At 39.6% G+C, this 24,478-nt stretch overlaps 1 protein-coding gene across 5 annotated transcripts in view; it reads left to right on the top strand.

The window, feature by feature from the left end:
* Grhl2 (grainyhead like transcription factor 2) overlaps positions 1–24,478 on the top strand; it is a 147,673-nt gene that overhangs the window by 63,200 nt on the left and 59,995 nt on the right. For all 5 annotated transcript variants that reach the window (XM_078016847.1, XM_040293804.2, XM_040293803.2 and 2 more), the window contains exons 6-7: positions 152–308; positions 3,769–3,880. In XM_078016847.1, coding sequence (XP_077872973.1) covers positions 152–308; positions 3,769–3,880 — 269 coding nt within the window. The remainder of the gene's footprint in view (positions 1–151; positions 309–3,768; positions 3,881–24,478) is intronic.

Raw genomic sequence — 24,478 nt, 5'->3', positions numbered from 1 at the left:
TCTCACCTCTTTTGCCATATGCTATATTTTGTCTCTATTTAAAGTAGAGTAAACGTTGGTTAATATTCATACAAAATGCTCTTGATGTGGAACAGGTCAGGAAGGTAGAAATGTCCAGGGAACACATCTGACCACTGTTTTCTGTTCACAGCGGCACATTTCAATACACCCTGGAAGCCACCAAATCTCTCCGTCAGAAGCAGGGCGAGGGCCCTATGACCTACCTCAACAAAGGACAGTTCTACGCCATAACACTCAGTGAGACCGGGGACAACAAATGCTTCCGACATCCCATCAGCAAAGTCAGGGTATGGGCTACATTTCTCCAAATGAAGTACAGAGAGATCAGATGAGTGAAATAGCTACCTCACAGCCTGTGGAACAGCATGGGAAAAAACTTCCAAAATAAATAATTCTAGAACAAATATCAGAGAGTTGGAGCAAGAAAACTTATTGGCTAGTTCCTCGTTTTGATCAGTAACCAATGAACCCCAGGGAAAAAGTGTGGTGGAACAGGCTTTCTGACTGTATCCAGGAAATTTTTCTTCTTTCATTCCTGCCTGGATGCTGTATATTTGTTTTCAATTGATTTTAATTTTTCAAATAAATAACTGTAAATCAGGACATTTCTGTGGGTGAGACGAGCTATTGCTCGATGTAAGAGAGAAAGAAATTAATTCTGAGTCCCTGGGCCCTTTTCAACTTTGTTTGGAAGCCTTCTATAGGCCAGGGCTTACTCAGGGTTCAAGGGATGAGGCCTGATCCCCACCAGAAACAACCTGGGGGAATTTTCAGGTTCCTGTGTATTAGTCCTATTTGTGAGAAATGAAACTGGATCCCTAACTCACTGCTTTGGAATCTTGCCAGTTTCTGGTATGCTCACTACTGCCAAGAAGGGTAATCCTTGGTAATCCCTCTCTACTGAAAAGGAAAATTATAGCCAAGCTCTGAAAAGAGGTTGAAGAACTTTCACAATCTGTTGTAAAGTAGACTTTTCTGGTCTTTGTAAAAATGCTTTATGCGGTTATATCCATGGTGCCCGGCTCCCCTTACTTCGCCTATAGCTTCTTCCGGATAAGCTCCTGGGAATGCTAGGAGGGGAATAGCGTGGCATGCTTAGAGCATGGTGCAGGCCAAGTTTACTTCCAGCACACATGGAGCCAAGGTTTCACACAGGGGCTGAGCTGATTGTAGGTCAAAAGGTGCCCAGTATGCTGTGTGCATCAGGTGAATTAGAATGCCCCCACCCCTGTGGTCAAAACCATGATGGAGGATATACCATGACAACGACCAGCCACAGTGAGTCATACCAATTGAGAATTATTGAATATCTTTCATGTGTTGCATGACTAGTAACTCACTGAAACTAACAACAACCCTATGACAAAGACACTCTATTATCATAGTGTTACAGATAAGGAAACTTGGACTTTCAGAAGCTGGTAAGTGGCCAAGGCTACAGGAACCTAGGACATATCCCAGGCCACCAGACTCCTGAGCCCACCTCTCTGAATCACTAACATGTGCTGTGTTGAGCAGCCTAGGTGGGTGAAAAGCAGAGAAATTTCATCCTGGTCCACCTCTGGATATTTAACTTTGACATACTGTCACATATGGGTGTCTGAGAAGAAGAAGACACCGGATACATTGGCTTTTCTTTTTAAAAGTCTTGTAAATTCCAAGTAAGAATTTAATTATATACATCCTCTTAATCTCACCATCACCATCATCCTGAAAAAATGGTGGACTATTAATATTCTAAGGCATGGCACCAGTATGGAGTACAGAGACTTTCCCAAGAATCCCACTTTGTGGGAATCATAGAAGTACTTTAATACAAAAAATATATTTCCTTTTGTTCTATTTTGGCTAAAATGAGAACCCCTCCTTTTCTTAAAGATTTCACTCTAACTTCTAATCTTGACAGTAATTTGGTATCTCTCAGAGTAAATCTTTCTCACCCAGCCCCTCTGGGACAGCAAGGAGTCTAAGGTCGAAGGAAAATACTTGTAGTCTGCCAGCATTTATTTCCAAGAATAGTGTAAAATTCTGAATCAAGGCATATAAACTTGATGATAACAGTTTAAAACTGATTTTTTTTTGTTTCTTACAGAAGAAATGAATTTTAATACCAAGAATGCGCCATTACTTATGCTAATTTAATCTTTTGCTAGGGAAAAAATTACTTTAAATGTTATTTTTATTTTGGGCCAGAAATAAACACCAGGAAACCACACAATAAACTTCTAAGTATATATGGACACATTTGTGGAAAAACAAGGGCTGGCTGAGCTCAGGGCTCATCACACAGTGAACAGCTTCCCCTGCAGCCACTAATCCTTTGACACTCTTGATGCTTGTGAATTCAAATGACATGGACACATATTTCTAAGCTAGTTTTTCTAACAAGCATCTGCTGTCTTATATAGAACATGTTCATATGTCCATTAGGAGTGAGCTGGGTTTTGAGTTGACAGTCAGCCACCAGCATGAATTTGCTGTCTGTTGACATTTCTCAGGTTCCAGAGCTACAGTGCCGAATAGCAGACGTTCCTGACCTTGTTGAGTTCAAAGTCAATGGGAAGACATTGCCATTGGCTGAATAATTAAGTGAATGATTACAAATGTGTCAAATACTACAAAGGAAAAGTTTTTTTTTTTTTTTTTTGTGCCTAAGGATTAAACCCAGGTCCTTGTACACACAAGGCATGTGCTCTTCCACTAAGCTACATCCCCAGCCCAAAAAAGTTCTGAAGGAAAGAGAGTCAATGAGTTATTCTTTTGCAATAGTCAGAAAGTGTCTAAGAAGTACTTTGGATATGGGATGAGAGGAGAAGCATTCCTGGCACTGAAGTTTCAGTGTTTTGTTTGTTTGTTTTGGTACCGTGTCTATTTTGTTTATTTTTGGTGCTATCTTCCATTTTATAAATGACAGTGAATTTATGGGTGTTTAGTTTAATGAGGCTGCTTGTAACTTAGAACCAAAAGAGGTTTTGGATTTTTATTTCTTCAAGATATAATCAGTTTCTCGAGCTTATTTTTCAAGTACCTCCCTGTTAAATTTAAATAGATAACATATTTGCCCTTGTTTTTTTGTTTTGTTTTGGGTACTGAGGATTGAACCCAGGGTGTTTAACTACTAAGCCACATTCCCAGCCCTTTGTTTAAATGTTTTATTTAGAGTCAGGGTCTCACTGAGTTGCTTAGGGCCTCACTAAGTTGTGGAGCCTGGCTTTGAACTTGCAATCCTCCTGCCTCAGCCTCCCAAGCCTCTGGGACTCCAGGCATGCACCACCGTGCATAGCTGCCCTTGCATTTTTCAGCATATGGAATATCTGTAGTTTAACTCTGTGCATCAATAGGAATTCATCTTTCAGCATTCCCCTCATTTTCTTAATATTTCTCTCATTACCTCCCCTACTTCAACCCAGGCACTAAATTCGGCCAGAAGTGGATATTGCTTCTTTACCAATGGTCCCAAATTCTGTTTTGGGATACAAAATTTCAAAAGTATGCTTATTTACAATATAAGAAAAAAATATTTTGGTGTTCTGGCTGACTTCACGGAATAATCAAAATTGCTATAGGATTCTCTTTTTTCCCTTTGTGTGGTTCTCATTTTCCATTTTTTTTTTTTTAAGTAAGCACATTTAAAACAAAACCATCCATACACCTGAACTCGTCTGGGCTCTCTTGCTTAAGAAACATACCCTCTAAGGCAACAGAAGCACTGGGCAGAGAATAACCTCTCCATTCTCCCCTCTGCAGAGTGTGGTGATGGTGGTCTTCAGCGAAGACAAAAACCGAGATGAACAGCTGAAGTACTGGAAGTACTGGCACTCTCGGCAGCACACAGCGAAGCAGAGGGTCCTCGACATTGGTACGTTGGTCCTGACTTCCTTCGGGTCTTGATACACTAAACTTTGTGATGCCAAGGGGAGGCCCAGCACTGGGATCACAGCGAGGACCCTGTAGCTTTTGTACCATGCCAAGCACCAATCTATAGCCCTCCCCTGTGTTAGTACAGTTAGCACAATCAGCCTTAGAAATTAAGAGCCAAGCATTTCTCTCCCCTGAAGGTCAACCAGGGCTTGGATAATAACAGCCGTACATCAGATTTGCAAGAACCATTTGGGTATCTAAAACACATTTTCATGCCCTCCTTGTTTGAATCTAGGCAGTCAGCAGATTAGATGAGCTCTTGTTCCTATTCCCCCCGACGTGATAAAGATCAGGCCTGTGGTGCTCTAAGGCCCTTGGCAAAGTTTTGAGCAAGATCTAGGGTCTGGTGCTCTGTGCATTGTTCCTTCCACATCCCACACACCTAGTGCAAGTAGTACTTGGTGGTCAGGCTAATGACCACTGAAGAGACCTTCTCTGCCAAGGAAAGAAGGAATATATGTGCCAAGTTCATCGTCTGGAGTCTGTACACTCCTAAATATAATGTCTGTTCTCTGGAGACCATAGACCCCTGGACAGTGTTATCATCCATGGTCCATATAGAAAGGTAGAGCCTATGCCAAGAAGTTCAGTGGAAGGAATTCATTGCCAAGGTTGGAGAGGCTGAAGGCACAGTGAGGCAATCCTGCTATTACCTGTTGGGCTGGAGAATCAAAGGGAGGTGGTGGTGGGCGTTGGGGAGCCACCCAGCAGGAGCTGGGACCACAGAGGGAGCAGTTTCCCATTAGGAGGCGAAGCCACAGAGGAATCACTGCCAGAGACTTTCAGTGCCAAGAGGGAAGAGAGGAAATGCCCTGGCTTCCCTTGTCTGCCAGTCTCCTGCCAGTGCTTCTCATAGACCACATTTAACCCAAAGCCAGAGGGCATATGACCTTAAAAAATGCAATTTTTAGGAATTGACTTCTGAGATACAGAGCCAAGTAGGGAAAGTCAAAGCATGGATTTCAAAGGTCTCCAAAAGTGATTGAAAACACAGCCAATAAAGCAAGCATTTGTAAGTATTTTAACATTTTAGTTACATGCTATTACCATAAGAAAGAAATCTTTTCTCATATTCCAGGCTTCATTGCTCCATTTTGAAAACCACGGGGCTACAGTCCCCATGAGTATAGGCACAGAGAAGGTTTCCATTGTGCTGGGCATCAGAAGGCATCACTGAGCTGCTAGAAGGATACTTTCTTTGATTTCTTGCATAATGTAATGAAGGACTTTTCAGACCTTCCCTCTCAATCTTGCTAGAATCCCTTGACCAGTGGCAGAGTTTGGTTAGTGACTAGGTTAAGGTTAGAGACTCAACATAGAACATATTGAAACTATTATTGATTTGTCCTACAAAATAGTAAAGCCACTCCTACCCCTCATCAAACACACACACACACACACACACACACACACACACACACACACACCTGTGATAACTAGTCAAACATATTAATCTAATGCCCAAGGAAACGGGTCTAGAAAGGCTCCCTGACCTACTGTCTCATGTGACTTGTCCTCAGTAATTAGTACAAGTGCTGGAATAAAAATAGTCTTCCTGCCCTGGGTCCATATATAAAATCTAAGACTGAGATATGGGTTTGGGGAACTTGCCTTAGCCTGCTTTGTAACTAGTCTGCATAAAGCAGAGGAACAATTTTATTTTATTTGAAAAGTTAGCCTTATAATTATTACCCAAGAAAATGAGAGGAGCAATTAAATAGAAATTTGGGCTAAGTTCAAGTAAGGCAAATAATAAAAAGCATTTTACTGGCATACCTGTTGATTCAACTTTGATATTGTAACAGAGTTTAGTTTTCTGAGCCCAGGATGATTTCTCAGCTCTGGTAACCCTTCAAATCTTCTTTTATCTCTCCTTTATCACCTCTCATCTTCCTTCAGACTTTTGTCCCTTATACAACCCATGTATATGTGTGAAAGCACACACATGCACATGGACAGAACACATGCTTTGTCTTTGAAATCTATGACTTTTAATGAGGAACATCATAAGAAGCTTCACACCAGAGACCAAGGTACAAAGCCAGTCCCTTGAATTCAATTGGTGCAAATGTTTTCTGTGCACAAATGTTTTCTGTCTATCCTTAACCTCAACTTGACAGCTGCTCACAGGGTGAGAAAACGTGCAAAACTATCATAGAATTCCTTATAAAAGTCAAGCCAAGTATCCCTCTGCCAGGGTTGTAAACATGTTTCTAATACAAAAGAGAACTGAAGTTGAGAGGCCATGTACCTGGGTACTGTGTGCCATCATCCATGGGAACTCAAGTGTGGGAGGAAGAACAGCCCTAAGGCACCCTCCCTGTACTCTACCAGGAGTCTGGCAGAGGATTATCAATGCCTGCTAAGTGTGCAGGAAGACCAGAGAGCACGTGTACCATACATGAGCCAATTTTGATTGACAGCCTTCTAAGGGCCCCAAAAAAGAAGGGAAGAGTTTGAAATTATTTAAGGAAACTCTTTTTAAAAAAACTTCCATGAGGCTGAAAATTGAAGTCAGGGCTCAGAAATCATAGTTTCCATATCTCCTCTGGTGTCTGTGGTCAGCAAATTCAACTGAGCCATCCAGGTGGTGACCTGAAGCTGGAATTAGAGTCCAATTTGGGGCCTTTCCTCATCTCCCACACCTAATCCTCTGAGTGGCCCTCAATGTGCTAGCCAGGCTCTGACTGCCAGACCCTGGGGGAATCCTGTCTTTGGTTCCCTGCAAAAGAGAGCAGGGTTCTGAGGCCCAGGGAAGAGGGAGAGCTTGGAGCTGGGTCTCCAGCCAGGTTCCTGTGGCTTGAGTGGAGATTCCAGGGTACTGTCTCCTCACTTATTCCCTTCTGCCTGGGATGCTGTTCACACTGATACTTAGGTGGCCTTTTCCCTAATTTTTTTCCTAAGCCTTGTCACCAAGGTATTCCCTGTCACCTACACACCCTCTTCATTCTCTAGCTCCATTATCTTTAACTTCAGGGCACTTATCACCACCTGACGTGTTATTTATTTGTGTTCATATTTCTTCTAGTTTTGCTTCCTGCTACATGGTAAGTTGCATGAATGCAGAGCTTTCTGTTTTGTCCCTTGCTCTAGTCTCAGTACTTAGCGTCTGCAACATACTGAGTGTTGGTCAGTATTTCATGAATGAATGAATAAATGAATGGATGAATGTGGGCAGGAAACTCTGATTATGCTGGTGAAGGATGGGCCTGAAGGAGTGAACCTTAGTAACAGCTACCATTGCCTCCTGTGTTTCAGGCTCTAGAAACATCATCCATTAGCATTTTCTCCTTCATCTTCAAAACAACTATGATGGGGTTTAAAAGCTGAGATGGTGAGGGGTAAGAATTTTATCCAAGATTCCACTCTTGGTAGATAGGGTGGAAACCCAAGAATGGCAGAATTTGGTCCTCTCTCTCAGCCATATATCACTTTTGTATCTGAGCCCCTAGCTAGCTCCTGACACCCCAGGCACGTATTATGTGCAGAGGGTCTGAAGATATTCATTAATTGATGTCCTGCCTTTTGCCCTTACCTTCCAACACTGAGAACATTTTACAGTCTGGGTGGAGAAACTGTTAGCTGCTACTCATTCTCCAATTTCCAAAAAGCTAGTTCAGATATGTGGTTCTTAAAGTATTTGGGGGTGGGGAAAGAAACATGAGTAATTATCTCTGATAAAAGTAAAACAAACAAACCCAGGCCCAAGTGAATTCTGCTGCTTTTCAAAACACACAAGCAAAGTTCTCCATGGCTCACAAGTTCTTTCTTGTAAGCTTCTTGAATAATAGCAATTACTCAGGGTCATAAATAAGTTCATACTCTGCAGCCCAAGGGACATTCCTGTGTCAATTATACCTCCTATGTGGAAAAGCCACTTAATTTTATTTGTAGTTTGTCTCTGAGTATAACAGCCCCATTATATTGAGACATGGAGTTAATGATGAGCCCATGTTTATTAACACCAGTTTGAGAAAATGCATACATTTATTGAGCACCTTCTGTGTGCCAGGCTCTTTGTTAGGCACTGGTGAGAAAAATGGGATTAGCCCAGGGTCTTTCTCTCAAGCTGCTCAAATCTAGAGGTAAAAAAGATGAACAGCTAAAATGTCAAATGGTAAGAGGTAGCACAGAGGAACTCTTCCCAGAGAAGATGTTCTGGAAGGATATAAAAGGCATATGAGGTCCAAAAGGTAGGGGAGCAGTGGTGCTACAAGCCGAGGAAGTAGCACACAATGGGTAAAATGATCAAGACAAAAAAATAAAATAAAATAAAAATGAGATTGGAAAATTGTTTCAAGTCCATAAAACTGTTAGCAAAATTGGAGGGACATGAATTACCAAGCACACTAGTGAGAATTCATTGAGCCATGCAGAGCAGGAGAAGGAAGGAAGTCCCAAATAAATGAGACTGGGAAAGGGCTTGCTTTTTGGGAAAGGAAAACACAGCTTTACTGTTAGGTGGGTGTGGCACCCAAAGGGAAGGGGCTGGGAGACCTCAGAGTGACAAGGATGTGAAGCCTAGATGGAACTTGTTGGTCTCCAGCTCTGAAAGGACCCCTGTGTGGAGCTCTCTTTATGCAGCACAGGCTGAAGTCTTTGGGGCCAATGCTGGCTGGCTGTGTCCAGGAGGACCATATACTTGAATGGCCCCTGATGTTAGAAGGTCATTGCCACTTCTATCCTGTTGGCAAACCTCAGAGCTGCAGGTTAAACATCAGGGTCATGCTGATTCAGCTCCTTTGCAAACACTAACTCCAGCATCTTTACAGAGGAACCTCACTAAGCCAGATGTTGAGGGTAAATAACCTCAGATCTTCTTGTCCCCTGTTGCTTTAACACTGTCATGGCTCCACAAAGTCTTGTTTTGTGGCTTTGTAGGGGGATATAAGAGTGTGCATGCACTTATATTCCATATTGAGGTTTAACATGTTTTTTCTATTATTGAACAAAGTAGACTTTGAGATTCAGGAGTACATAAAAGAGGAAGCATAGACATTGTGCCTACATATTACCATTTCTCTAAATGGCTGTGGTACATGTGTGCCCCTATCCTCCCAGAACTCCTGTAAGGATAGATGGGTGGAAAATATGAGGGGTAATAGACAAACAGAATACTGTGATGAAATTTCTATTTAATGAGTTGAATTTTGAGGCTCTGGATAACCTTTGACGATGTATGGCAGGACTGTAATGGGATGATCTTGTATTTTAGAGAGGGGATTCTGGGCCAGCCAGGAGGAGGGGATACAGTGGAGTGGAGACTGGCAACCAGGAGGCCAGTGACAGCCAGGGGAAGGACCAATATGCAGAGGCAAGAATTGTGAAGGGGGAAATACAAAGTTACAGAAGAATGAGTGATGAACCATAGGAAGGGCAGACACTTGCTGACTGGCTGGCTATGGGGATAAAGGAGAAAGGCCGTGAAAGGAAAACACAGTTTTGCCAATTGGGTGGGTGTGGCACCCAAAGGGAAGGGGCTGGGGAAGCAGCACGGCTGGGTCCTGGGGGAGTGGAGGTGGACCAGGTCCTGAGATCAGTTGGGCACCTGTTGATTTTAAAGCTCCTCCACACCTGGAGCAAGATGGCAGCCCTAGACTCATTTGCATGGTGGAGTTACCCAGTTGGGCTCAGCATATGAGCCATCTGAAAAATATTTGAAATGAATTACCAATCAAATTAAGACCTGGATTAGATTTTGAATCTATTCGGTGTATCATTCCAACCCCACTCTCTGGGGGTGGGCATCTTTCAGTTTGTTACTTTTCAAGTGGGGAAGGCAAATTAGAAGGGGCTCAACAACTAATATTAACTTCACAGAGTGAAAGCCAGAAGCTATGACAGTTAATTTGTTAACATTTATATATCATTTCTCCCTTCTGAACACAATTCAGAATTCCCTCACTACTTTATGATGCAGATGTTCCAAAATAATACACATCATAGTATGTGCAATTTCAGAATTACCTGATTGCCTGTTGGGATTAATGAGACTGATTCCACCAGTACATCATTATTTTTCACTTATAGCTCATGTTACCAAAATTGGTACAATTTTGTAGCTAATTGTGAAACCAGTGGTATGCCCTTTGTTCAATCTCTGACTTTAATCTTGGTTCACCGTAATCTTGCCTGTATCAGGATGTATTAGTTATTTGGTTACATTAATCCTTTAATTTTCCATGGTACTTAGCTGACAATTAACTTCATTCTCAGTTATTAGCATGTCATTAGAGGATTTTTGTCTGCACCTTAATACAAATGTGTTTATTAAGAGCCATTTTAATATCGTGCATTGTTGATAGTAGTTTTGTATTAAAGTAATACTTTCCCTGAAGACTTAAGTTCCAATGATATCAACCATTTCTCCAAGTTGACTTCTCCATGTTTCTCCTTGAGGGACCAGAAAACCTTTGGAAAGATTCTCAAACAAGAGCTCAGATGACCACCGTGAAACCTTGGACTTCTTTCTCTTCTGGAGTCCTGCTCTCCTCTCAAGGAATTGTGATTCAAATTAAGCAGCACAGTTTTCCTGAGATGTCTAGAGGCAGCTGGCTTTCTGAGCGACCTCGTTCCTTCCTGCAGTTTTTATAGGCAGTTCTGGGCTGGGCTCCTCTGAGACCTGTGTAGGAGGTGGGGAGATTTGAGGTTGTGTGTGGGAAAAAGCAACTATGGTCTTTTTGGAGGTCAGGTGGCCAGATTGTCAAAGAGTATGAATTCATGGCCCAACAGGCCTGGGTGACAAGAAAGAGTCCTCAGCGTCCACTACTCTATCACACGGGTTTTCTACCCTTCTATTAAGCTTAGCTCTCAGGGGGCCTGCACTAGCCCCAGACTTCCACACACTTGCTATCTCCTTGCAGAATGGAAAACGTGGGTCTTTTCTCCTTTAAAAATAACTCAATGGCTGGACGCGGTGGCACATGCCTGTAATCCCAGTAGCAACGGAGGCTGAGGCCGGAGGATGTTGAGTTCAGCAACATATTGAAGCTCTAAGAAACTCAGTGACATCCTGTCTCTAAATAAAATATAAAAAAGGGATGGGGATATGGCTCAGTGGTTAAACACCCCTGGGTTCAATCCCCGGTACCAAAAATAAAAAATAAAAATAACTCAAGCAAATGGAATTTTATTTTCTGATGTTTTTCTAGGCTGTTTCCATACTTCTTAATAGACAGGATAGATATTTGATAAAAAGCAAGACAACAAGAGCCCCCAACTTCAAAAATGACCTCTGAGGCCTGGTGAGAGTTCAGGCTACGAGTCAGCTGTGTCCCTTCTTCCCCTGCAGAACCAGGCAGGTGGGCACCAGGAGCTCTCAGATTCTTTCCTCCCTCACCAGCTCTCACTGTTATCACCTTCAACGCAGCGGGAGACGTACTCTGTTTTATAGGGAGGCGCCGAAGCCACGGTTACAGAAAATTCCTTTTCATCTTCAACTTTGGTTAGAAAGCATTTATGCGATAAAAGCATGGTAGGGTATGAAGGTTAAGTATTTCAAAGCATTGTAAAATGCAAGTGTTCTTTAAAGTTGAACATTTGTTCAGGCAGAATAATAATAATAATTTTCAGTAATAACTGAGCCATTCATTGCATGCAAGTCTTGGTATGAATCTGAGAAACTGATTCTGTTGAGGCCAACACCTGTGTAGAGAGAATCATTTCCCTGTCAGAGTGAGTGACTAGGGTGGCCCTAGAGTTCCCCCTGCTTCCCTTCAGAGAAGGGTCAAGGTCAGGGCTGGAGTCTATAATCACCCAGAGTTTTGGAATCACACACCAGTTCCTAGTCCCCAGGGTCCCTTGAGTTATTGCTGGGTCTTCCTCTTTGCTACACTTCTGCCCCTCACCCTAAGCTATTATTCAGGTTTTTCTAGTGTGATCTATCTTTTATTAAAATTTCTTAATGTCACATCTATGCGAGTTGCCATGTTTCACTTATTAGTTTAATTCTCTCCAGCCACTGGGTCCAACTTTTTGAATAGAAGAAGAATTTCTTTTTTAACTTCTATATACCCAGCACCTGATACAGAACTGGGCATAGAGCAGGTAGTTGTTCAACCAGTGTTTAGTGGCTGATGAACAAAGTGCTCTGGGCAGTTTTATACTTAGGTGACAGTTATGGTAAATATGCCTATTTAACCAGGAAATCTGGCTGGTGTCGAACTCTTCCCTTTCGTACAGAAAGAGGTGTTTTAGGTAGCATTTTTCTGGATGCAAATTGTGCTTTTGGTACTTTATTTTGATGAAACTTCAGCAACTCTTAAGATTTAATTGCTAGCACAGAAACATAATGTATATACTAATAAGTGAGAAGAGTTTTCTTTTTTTTAAAATCTTAACTAGAAATCATTACTATTTGCCTGAAGCAAACAAATGAGAAATTGTTAAAAAAAAAACCTTAAAAAAATTTGGAAATTAAAAATTACAATTAATGTAGCCTTCTATAAACATTTTCCTTTACTATTCTTTTCTGGTAAGGAATTTTCCTAGTCCTGGAAATATTAGGGCCCTGAGTGTTTAACCGGAAGGAATGTTTCAGAGAGTACTGAAGCATGGAATGGATACTTGAAGCCCTCTTTAAGATTGTTTTATTGAGAGGGCTGAACTGCCCCATAGAGATACTGGTTTAGATGGTAAGATTTCAAAACTAAAGCACACATATACACACGCTCACATGATAGACCCACCATGTGTAGTTCTGTCAAATGCTAAATTTCCTATCTTCTTTTTTTAAACATTTACCAGACATTGTGTTGTTTTTCCCCTGATGGACCTTTTTCTATATTCATAGTTATTATACTGTGTTTTCATCACATAATTTGTACTTTTAAATTTGATTTCTTTTTTATTTTTTTTTTGGCTTGGAACCTAATTATTATTTTTTTTCAGAGATGCATTTAATGATAAACCTCAGTTATCATGATAGCCTCTATTTTTAAATCATTGCATTGACCTAAAAATAACAACAAAAAAAAAAACCCTGAAGATACAGCCTGATAGTTTTGTGAGAATAAGATGATTCCTGAACAAAAGTATAGAGTTAGTATTTTTAGCTAACCTTCAGCACTTTCTGGAAGCTTCTCTGACCCTGCGTCTTTTAACTGAAATGAGTGTATATCTTTGAAATAGCCCCAAGTGCAAAATTAGACAAAGTTAGTTTTCCTGCTTTGTTTACAAAACCTAAACAGCAAGACTAAGTTTTTCTAAAATTAAATTAAACTCTTTGAGGTTGTGGAAGCCAAAATAAGATGAAATTAATCTGAAGAAAACTGTTTGAACCTACTCCAGGAATGTGGAGCCACCAGTTGTGTTTCAGCTTTTGAAAAGATGAGTATTGAGGTAAGCGAGGGCTTAATAGGTGATCGGTCTACATCCTCTGAGGCTGTGCCATAGCATCTCTGTTTTAACAATAGGACACCAGCTTAGAGGGGTCCTACAGCTTTTCCAAAGTCACAGCCAGTTCAGGTGGCTTCTACTTACTGTCCCCATATGCTGTGGCCAGCATTACAAAGGTCAACTGAAGTTGCAGCTTCTTTCCTGTGAATGACATATTTATCTTATTGAAGACATATATTGAAAGGAATAGAATTTCATATTTGAAACAATATAGAAATCCTCTAATATAATATTAGAAATGAAAGAATATTGTAAAAGCAAACAGGAATAGCAATACAAATCATTTACATAGCACTTAGTGAAAAAACAACTTTTCTAATACAACCAGTTAGATTAGTCATTTCAGTCCCTCAAGCCACCCCTACCTTTACATCACGGGACAGATTTATGTTCCCATGTCTGCCCACTAGTTCAGTATTTGTGATAGGGCAGCCAGAGACCATTGGGGAGGTAGAAAATGGAAATTCAATCTTAATATACATTGAGACTCTGAAAGAATTAGGCTTTTGATTCAAATTTAGTGAAAGATAATCCATTTGAAGATTGACACGACTTATAATACATCTGTGTATGGCACCACCCATGACCAAAAAAGTCATTTTTATTGTTTAAATCTATTCAAGTCTGCAACTCTCAAGTATGACTATCGATGTTTGAAATTATTTCTGACACTGATGGTTGTTAGACACCAGGATGGGATTTTTTTAAAAAAAATATTTATTTTTTTAGATGTAGTTGGGCACAATACTTTTATTTTATTTATTGTATGTATGTGGTGCTGAGGATCAGGGCCTCACACGTGCTAGGCGAGCACTCTACCACTGAGCCACAACCCCAGCCCCAAGGATGGGCCTTCGTCAGACTGTGAAATGTCTTACAGAATACAATTCTTGAAATTCTTACTAATAATGGAAAAGCACCATCATTTGAGGAAGAGTTCCAATTATATTGTTTTAAGCAAGTGATACTGTTTCTCCAAAATATCATCTGGGTGGGAAGAGGTTAGGGAGTTTGTGGTAGAGGGAGCCAATGAGGGTTGATTAACTACTTTGGAGGTAACTGCTAATCCCATGTGCCCATAACTTCTTATCTTCACACAAACCCCCAAGTTTGTTGGTGTGTCAAGTGAAGAAATAAAGATTAGAAAGCCAGACTAAATCATGAATAGTTCATGCCGAGTAAAAGTATAAATTATTTACCAAAATACCATCCATATCTTTATTCACTCAGAAAATTCTTAGAAAACACCAGTGTTTTTGTTTGTTTTATTTGTTTTTTTGTCATTTATGAACTAACTTTGTGGACCAGGGATGAGATAAAATTAAATCTCTCTAAGTCACATGAACTGATGGGAAGAGTTTAATTTCAAGCCTATCCAAGTTGATTAGATTCAAAGCTATAAGCCATGATTCATGTACAGACATATGTATTTATAGACACATGCATGTGCATTTGAGTGTCTACACATAGGGTATGAACCATGTGGAATTACATTTGTATGTGAAAACAGCATTCTTTAAAAAAATGAAATCAAATAATATTAAAAATACTAGCATACATGAAATATAATGGATCACAAGATAAAATGTTTTTCTTATTTTAAATTTTCATTCAATAAAATTCAAAGTCTTTAACATTGGCCTATATAATTCCTCCTCAAGAAAAAACAGAGAGTAAAGCAAACACAAATAAAATACTGGATTAGCTTAAGGAGAAAAATCCCCAAAGAGATGTCATCTTAGATGATCTCTGTGAGGGTATTATTAATGATAAGTTGCCGCAGTCCAGCTGCAGCAAAATAACCGGGGGGGTGGCAAGCAACTTGTGTACATTGATACAGCAGGAGTGGGAACCGTTTATTGTAGGACAGGAGGGGTATTTATACATTCCACACAGCTTATCTAATTAACATAAACTAGATACAGCAGTCAACCAATAAGGAATCTCCACACTTAATGGCTTACTGGCGTTACTTTACAAACCACTCCCTCTGGCATTTTGCCAGGCGCCATCCAGACTTGTTTACAGACTCTAACAATAAGTCATGGAGAGTGCATAGTAATAATGCTATTGATTATGACAGCTTTAATAATATCGAAGCCTTGTTCTCTGATAGTTGTGTATTATGAACTCACAATTTCAGTTTCCATTATTTTTCTGGATTATTTACCAAAAAGTGCTCATTTGAAAGATTATATGTCACAGAAGTCAAAAGTTCCAGCTTTGTGTATAGAAAGAACTTTGTAGGTTCCAATCCCAGCTGAGTCTCTTATAAACTGCTGTGGTTTGAGTGTGTCCCCCAAGAGTCCATGTTGGAAATTTAATCCTCCAATTCGTGTGCATTTGGAGGTAGGGCCTTTGGGAGGTAACTAAGATTAGGTGAGATCCTGAGAGTGGGGGCCCCTGGTGCATGGGTGACATTAAAAGAAGGGTCACCTGAGCCAACGAGCATGCTCTGTCTCACCATGAGATCCCGTGTGCTGTGTCTTAAATTAGCAAGAAAGTTCTCACCAGATACCAGCCCCATGCTTTCGGACTTCCCAGTCTCTAGGACTATGAGCTAAATAATCCTCTATTCTTTGTAATTTTTCCATTCTGTGGTCTTCAGTGATAACAAACAAAAACAAACAAGATACAAACTGTGGGGGAAGGGAGGTACTGGAAGTATTTGCTTATTTTCTATTTTAGGCAATGGGGAAAAAAAAAAAGAAGAAGAAGAAACTGAGTTGTCCCTGGTAATGTTGGTGAAGTGTGTATATTTAGAACAAGGCCTATTACATACTTAGCCCTCAAAAAAATGGTATCCATTTTGTTTGGCTCGTGGACCAGGACCAAACAATGGAAATGCATTTAGGGCTTCTCAAAATCAGCTCAAATGTCAGCCCAGGTTACCTCTGGCTTATAGTGCTTTAACATTATAAGAAAATAACAAGCTCTTTAGCAAGTTCTTGTGAGTCGCTCAGGTTTAAAAAGCTGTTTCTTCAATTTTGAAAAAACAAAACATAACAAAAATCTTGGAACCCACTTAGATTAGGGTTTTAGGGTTTATTTATTTCACTTATTGCAAGTCAGAGAGAGTGCTCCTCAGATGACCCTCTAGTTAATGTTTGAGGACAGGCAGGTTAGAGTTAAGTGGGGGCCAGGATGGTTCCCATCATCCATTATGGACAAGTAACTTCTGTTCTAGATATTTTCCTATTTTGTCAATGAGGAAATACAAGTTCAGAGAGGTTTGGTTAACTCCTTGAAGGTCCACAGGGTTTGGCGAGAAAAGGACAGAATTTTTAACTACTGCCACTACTTCTCCTTTTGGCTGTCACCCTGTAGATGGACTTGTGGCACTATGACCCCAAATACCTAAAGTATGCCAGGTTTTCAGCATTCTTTTTTAAAAACATCTGCATTGTACACACTGAATTGGCAATGGTGCTCAGAGCCATTTCCAGCATTCCAGCATCATTATTTTACTAGTCCAGGCAGAATCCATACCTTTCAGAAGAGAAGCAATTTTTATATTAATTACACCACTCCTTTTAATCTCCAACAATATATACAAAATAATTAAAAGGGGCAGTTATAATTTACCATGAAGCTTAATTAGGGTAAAGAAACTAGCATTTCCTTTGACAGCATTCCAGCATCGTTCTTGCTTATACATCAGTTAGAAGAAAACCCAGTCTTCAAAAGTCTGAATTGACAGACCTATTAACAAACCACTGATTACATACAAAAGATAAAAAATAAAAAGATAACAAAAGGATTCTCTATCATCCCTCCTGTAAGAATTAAAATAGAATTGAATCGAATTCAATAATTCCTGTTCAGAATCTAACTTGCCAGAAATATGCATGGTGAGCCTTGCACTCGTGCGAGCTTAGCAGCCCTTTTATGAAACAGTGTAAAGTTCGTCAGTCTTTTCCAACCCTGGTTTTCTTAGAAGAGCTGCCTTTTTTTTTCTTTTAAGGTACTAGGGATTGAACTTGGGGGCACTCAATCACGGAACCTCATCCCCAGCCCTATTTTGTATTTTATTTAGAGACAGGGTCTCACGGAGTTGCTTAGCACCTGGCCATTGCTGAGGCTGGCTTTGAACTCACGATCCTCCTGCCTCAGCCTCCTGAGCCACTGGGATTACAGGCGTGTGCTGCCTAGGACTGAATTTTTAACTTTTCTCTCAATCTTCATGTGCTTGCAGAATATGGAGATGTCTTCTTGTTTGCCTCTACCTACACAGCTGACCCAACCCTGCCCTCCTTTGTCAAGGAATTTGCAGTGGTTCAAAATTGCAGTCTCTCTCTGCCTCATGAACTTGGTTTTTCTCAGTGCTTCTTCACAACTCAGTTGCATTGAAGGTCATGCTGTAGTACCAATATCTGATGACAATTTATTGTTTAATTTGCAAGCTAAATATAGGCAGTGATTTACAGTATGGCCTTTGGCATCAAACAGACCTGGATTCAGAGGACAAATTGGCTTGTTACCAGATATGTGATTTTCCACAAGCAGTTTAACTGGAGGAGAGTACAGACTCCTACCTCATGGAAGGTTGGATGAGAACAATGGTCTCATGTTGGCAAAAGGCTTGGCACAGGCATGGGATGGGCAATTAAGTTCTTGATTGGGTTACTTTTTATTCCAAGATCATTAACATTTTAATGCCAGGAGATGAAAATGCCTTTATCTGAGGGAATGGGCATTTCTGGATGGGATGCCAGGCATGAGGATGATCACATCTTGGAGTGGGTAGTGCCTAAGTCTCCCTGTGTACGTGACTGTCTGGTCCTCTGTATTTGGTGTTTGTGTTTATCAAGAGAGAAAGCTTTTGGGGAAGAACAATCTGTCACAGGAACTTCATTGATAGTTAATAAAGGACCTCAGTGACAGATGTAGTGCTTTCTAAGACTATGTTTGGAATGAACCAAACATACCCAAAGGATCCAGTCTTTCTTTTTTCACCATAGAATCAAATTTGCCAAAATGTAGAACCATTGTTACCCAAAGTGGTCCCCCGATATGCAGCAGTGGCCCTGCCTGGGAACTTGCTAGAAAAACACATTCTTGGACATGTTCCAGATCAACTGAATCAGAATCTTTAGGTTGGCTCAGACATATGAATTTTACAAGTCTTCTAAGTGATCCCGATGTACCCCAACACTGAGAAGCATTGTTACAGAGTACTTGGTACACACAAGCCTGTCAACTCTGGGAATCCAGAAACACCCATTCTACTTTGGGGTCCTCCTAACAGGCCCTAGACAATATGCATAGCTGTGCATTCCTGTACTCTAACATATCAGGAGCACAGCCTTGGATATGACTGAGAGATTTGGGTCCTATCTCAGGATGACATTAACAATGAGATCAATTTTATTCTTGCTTTATTAGACATACTCCTGTGACTATGGTTTTGCTCTTTTTGATACTTCAGGTTGGGTGTATACTTTAGGATTGTTCACTTGTGTGTAAATTACCAAGACTATTAGTCTTATTAAGAACTATCTTCATCCCTCGCTCTCCTCTTTTGATTTTTTTTGAATGGGAAAAAGTCATTAAAGAAAAATCAAGAATTCATTGAGATGTGGTAATAACAACATTGTAAGAGTTCATTTATTTCCCACTCTTCAATGTCCACCCAGAAAACATTAATTAGACTACTATGATGGAGGCTAAATCAAGGACATAGGTATATAGCTAATGTCGATATAGACTTCCAAATGCTTCCACGTGCCACTTTTCCAACTTCATACTTCCTTCTAACATTGATACAAGTTTTATGAAGATGTATTATTCTGTACAGTGCAGATTAAAGCACAACTTTAAAGAAGTGAGATGAAAAAGGGAAGGCCTGTGAGTGAAGAGAGCAATCATAACTTAAGGGTAGACTGGGTGACATGAAATCTGTCCCACCAGTTATTGCCAGAGTTGATCTGGTGATCTTGCTGGGCGGGCTGGTGTGTATAAGAACTACCTTCTTAAGTCATTTGGCATAATTGAAAAAAAAATTGTTGTATTCAATAATAATTTTGCTTCATCATACTTTTTTTTAGAAACACCTAAGTCAATTTCCTATTTATATTCTCTTCTTCACCAAATAGATATTGGTATTATGTTTATAAACTGGTGTATCAAAAATATAGTTTTTAATATTGCTCATTACATTTTTTTAGGGAAATTTGATTCAAATTTCAATATGTTCACATCTATATGCTTTATAATTCTTTTCAAGTGGGGTGATTATTTTTTAACCTATAATGGCCCTTACACAAGAGCAAGCCATTCATTTCAATCATGCTTCTTAGTTATGGGAAGGAATCTCATGAAGGACATTGAATGATGACATTCAAAAATGATATATATATTTGGGGCTGGGATTGTGGCTTAGCGGTAGAGCGCTCACCTAGCATGGGTGTGACCCGGGTTCAATTCTCAGCACCACATAAAAATAAAGGCATTGTATTGTGTCCATACACACACACACACACACACACACACACACACACACACAATTCTCTCTCTTTCTCTCTCTCTCAAAAAAAAATGATATATATCCATGTCCCAACTCCAAGAACTTGCAAATAAGACCTCGTTTTAGAAAAAGGTCTTTGCAGATATAATTAGTTAAGAAACTTAAGATGAGATCATCCAAAAATCCAATGACTGGTCCTTAGAAGAGAAGAGAAGGAGGAATGCACACAGCGATGCAGAAGAGAACACCTTGTTGGCAGACTCTGACAGGCAGCACATCAAGGAGCCTGAAGCCTTGCTGGCCACCATCAGAAGCTAGGGAGGCACACCGCAGATTATCCTTCAGGGCCTCCAGAAGGAACCAACACCCCTGACACCTTTATTTCAAGCATCTGGCTTCCAGAACTAAGTGAAAATCCATTTTTGTTGTTTTGGCCATTTGTGGTGGATGCTCTAGGAAACTAATAGAGCAGCAGGACCTTCTACTGGCTGCAACTATCAACATTTGCAAAATTGGGGCTTCAGAAACTTTCATAAGGAAATTAGTCAAGGACAATTTACTACCAGGTTGTACATGATTCTACTGTCGTGTATACCTAAGTTCCTATTCCTACCCCATAGGTCATAAACCCTGAAGTAAACGGCACTTATCAAAGGATATGAGCACAGCTTCCAGAAACAGGAGATGCAGCTCTTTGCATTCTATTCCCTCCATGAACTGTCTGACCCTCTGCAGACAGAAATGAAGGGTAGAGAAGAACAGACGTTTCCCATTTAAGGCTTCAGAGAAGTGTATGATGTTCATCTCTTGGTTATACTTTTTGTGTTTAGAACATCTGTGAATCCATCCACACATTCTTTAGTTCAACAAATTTATTGGGTGCATCTTGAGCATATGATGTTACCCTCTGAGAAAGCAGCAGTATTTAAGATCATTTCTTTGGCCTGTAAATTGCTAATGAGAAGTGCTGGTGAAAAATGGTAAACAAATAAATGAAGTACTCGCACATGCTGTGAGGGAAATAAACAAGGTAATAAAACCAGTAAAACATAGTCTTACCCGCCCTTTTGTTTTTGGCATTAAAAAAAAAGCATATTAAAGACATTTGTCTAATTGTCTTGTTCATTTATGTATTTACCGATTTATATTCTGGCTCTTTCTGGACTGAAAGAGCCACACTGTTGGGGACCTAGTCTTGTTTTCTGCTGTTCCTCCATCTGAGGACAGCGCCTGGAAGCCAGGGGCTCATCCTGAGCATTTGTTACAAATGTTGATTGACGAAGAGAGGGGATCTCTGCCTGATTGAGGGATCTAGTAAGGGTTTTGTTTTTGTTTTTATTATACCTGTTTCTGAAAATGTTTTTCCTTTTTCAGATGACACATGTAAAAATTTTTTTTATCATATTGGTTCTTCTTAGTTATACATGAAAATAGAATCCATTTTAATAAAATTATACAAGCATAGGATATATTTTATTCTAATTAGGACCCCATTCTTGTGGGTGGGCACCATGGTGGGGTTCGCTTAGGTATTTTCATATGTGTTCATAGGAAAATTATGTTAGATTTATTCCACTGTCTTTCCTATTCCTATCCCCACCTCCCTTCCTTTCCATTCCCCTTTCTCTAATCTACGAACTTCTCTTCTTCCCTTTCTTCCCCTTGATTGTGGTTTAGCTTCCACATATCAGCAAAAGCACTTGACCTTTGTTTTTAGGGATTGGTCTATTTCCCTTAGCATGATGTTCTCCAGATCCATCCATTTACCAGCAAATGTCGTAGTCATTCTTCAGTGCACATTCTTTATTGGAGAAAATTTTCAGTGAGAGAAGCTATGAAAAACTAAAGCCCTATAACCCAACAAATAGCTTGTGACATCTAGAATACGTGTTTGACCTAAGCACCTTGGTTTGTCTTAGTTTCTACCTATGACATTTGCTTTCGTATTTACAGTTGACGTATAAACTGTTTTTTAAAATGCTGATTAAAAACTCAAACAAAATTGTAACACAATCTTTTAAGCCAGTTATAAAGAATCCAGGAATTCAATTTCTTATTCAAATTCAGTGCTCTATTTCTCTCTTCATAATTTTAAGAGATTGTTGGCCAGCCGAAAGCACAGGTGTGCATTTAAAACCATCTCATATAAAGTCATAAATGCCTTAATCTAAATTTGTAGAATATAAAATTGTTTTTCTTTGCTTTTTGTTTTCTCTTTTAGCTTTAAATATTTATTTTAGAGTCAGTAAGAAAATTTGAATATCCTAAGAGAAAAAAATGTGCAAACAATAGAACTGGAAACAGTTATATAAGTGAATACATTTTAAAAACTAAGAGAAAGAATAAAAAGAAAAGCCAACAGCCAGAAACCAAATGAAAACTATTCAACCTCTTTAGCAATCAAGGAATTACTGATTAAAATAATAAGGTGGCAGGTTTTGCATGTCAAAAAAGAACTGATATTGTGAATATTAACTGTTTCAACCTTTTTAGGAACAATTTGACAAAATCAATTAGTCCTAAAAATATATTGCTCTTTGGCCTATTACTTTCACTTCTGAGAATATATCTTTGCTTTTGTTATTTATTTATTTATCAATCCAGGAGATTGAACGTAAGGTGCTCAACCTCTGAGTTACACCCCCAGACCCTGGGAATATATCTTAATAAAATATAATGAAGTACATATAAAATTTTAGCTGTAAAGATAATTAAATGAAATGGTATTTTAGATAGCAAAGTGCTATGTTTTCTAATGACCAACATGAGCAAAATAAAGTTGTGCCACAAGATCTAATGTGGTGATACTTAGCCCTTAACTATGATTTTTTAAAATTTTTTTTCCCAATATTTTAATTTTTTTCGTATTAGTTATGCATGATAGTAGAATGTGTTTTGTCATATTATACATATATGGAGTATAACTTCTCATTCTTCTGGTTGTACATGATGTAGAATTACATTGGTCATCTAATCAGATATGCACATAGAAAAGTATGTCTGATTCATTCTGCTATCTTTCCTATTTTCATCCTCCCTCCCTTCCCTTCATTCCCATTTGTCTAATACAAAGTATTTCTATTCTACTCTACCCCCACTCCCCCCTTATTGTGAGTTAGCATCCACATATCAGAGAAAACATTCGGTCTTTGGTGTTTTGGGATTGACTTATTTCACTTAGCATGATACTTTCCAGTTCCATCCATTTACTGGCAAATGCATAATTTCATTTCTCTTTATGGCTGAATAATATTCCATTGTGTATATATACCACGCTTTTGTAACCATTCATCTGTTGAAGGGCCCCTGGGATGGTTCCATGGGTTAGCTATTGTGAATTGAGCAGCTATAAACATTGATGTGGCTCTATTACTGTAGTATGCTGAGTTTTAGTCCTTTGGGTATAAGCCAAGGAATAAAATAACTGAGTCAAATGGTGGTTCCATTTCAAGTTTTCTGACAAATTTCCATAGTGCTTTCCTAGTGGTTGTACCAATGTATGAGTGCACCCATAATGTATGAGTGTACCTTTTTTCCTCACATCCTCACCAACATTTATTGTTGCTTGTATTCTTGATAATGGCCATTCTGACTGGAGAGAGATGAAATCTCAGTGTAGTCTTAATTTTCATTTCTCTAATTGCTAGAGATGCCTCAACAGTACTTTTACACCAGTTTATTAACATGGGAATATGCTAAAGTTGTGCTAAGTAACAACAATGGCAACGAGTTAATTAAAAAATAATTGTAGAAATATTACGTATTCTGAGAAAGGGAGAAAGAGAGGAAAGATAAAATGTACACAGATGTATTTAAAGGTGGTTATTGTGAATGAGTACATTGTGGTTGCTTTTAAGTATTTTTGTTATTTGTTCATAGCTTCTGATTTTTTTTATGGTGAACACACACTTTTATCATTTGTTTGTGTACTTTGTCTAAAATGTAAAGATATAGCTGAGCACAGGGGCACATGCCTGTCATCCCAGCAGTTCCAGGGACTGAGGCAAGAGGATTGCAAATTCAAAGCTAGCCTCAGTAACTTAGCAAGACACTGTCTCAAAATTAAAACAATTTTAAAAGGACTGGGGTATGTAGCTTAGTGGTAAAGTGTAAAGTGCCCCTGGGTTCAATCCGGAAGGAAGGAAGGAAGGAAGGAAGGAAGGAAGGAAGGAAGGAAGGAAGGAAGGAAGGAAGGAAGGAAGGAAGGAAGGAAGGATTGAAGGAAGGAAGGAAGGGAGGGAAGGAGGGAGGGAGGGAGGAAAGAGGAAGGGAGAGAGGGATGGAGGGAGGGAAGGAAGGAAGGCAGGCAGGAGTAAATCTATGTAGTTTTTCTAGGGGAGGTGATTAGGAATACGACCAAATAACAGGAGTGAGCAGTTTATACAAGGAGACACTCAGTTGGCTAGCCTGTATGTGAGGACCTGCCTGGACCCATAAAAAGAAATTTAAATACAACATCAAGGGGATTCCACTCTACACCCATCAGATTAGCTAAAGAAAGGGAAAGAGAATTGTGAGGTTAAATTGTGAGGTTAGATTGGCCAACCTGTTTTGGAGAGAGTCTGGAAGGTCATTCTGGAGAGCACAGTTGGTAGGTTTTTCTGAAGTTAACCATCAATTCAGTCTCCAGGAGTAAGAACTTCTATTGCAGTGTTGTCTGCGAGAGCAGAGACT

This window comes from Ictidomys tridecemlineatus, chromosome 7 (genome assembly GCF_052094955.1).
Source record: "Ictidomys tridecemlineatus isolate mIctTri1 chromosome 7, mIctTri1.hap1, whole genome shotgun sequence".
NCBI lineage: Eukaryota > Metazoa > Chordata > Mammalia > Rodentia > Sciuridae > Ictidomys > Ictidomys tridecemlineatus.
The sequence above is the reverse complement of the archived record's forward strand: the minus strand, read 5'-3'. Positions and strand labels throughout refer to the sequence as shown.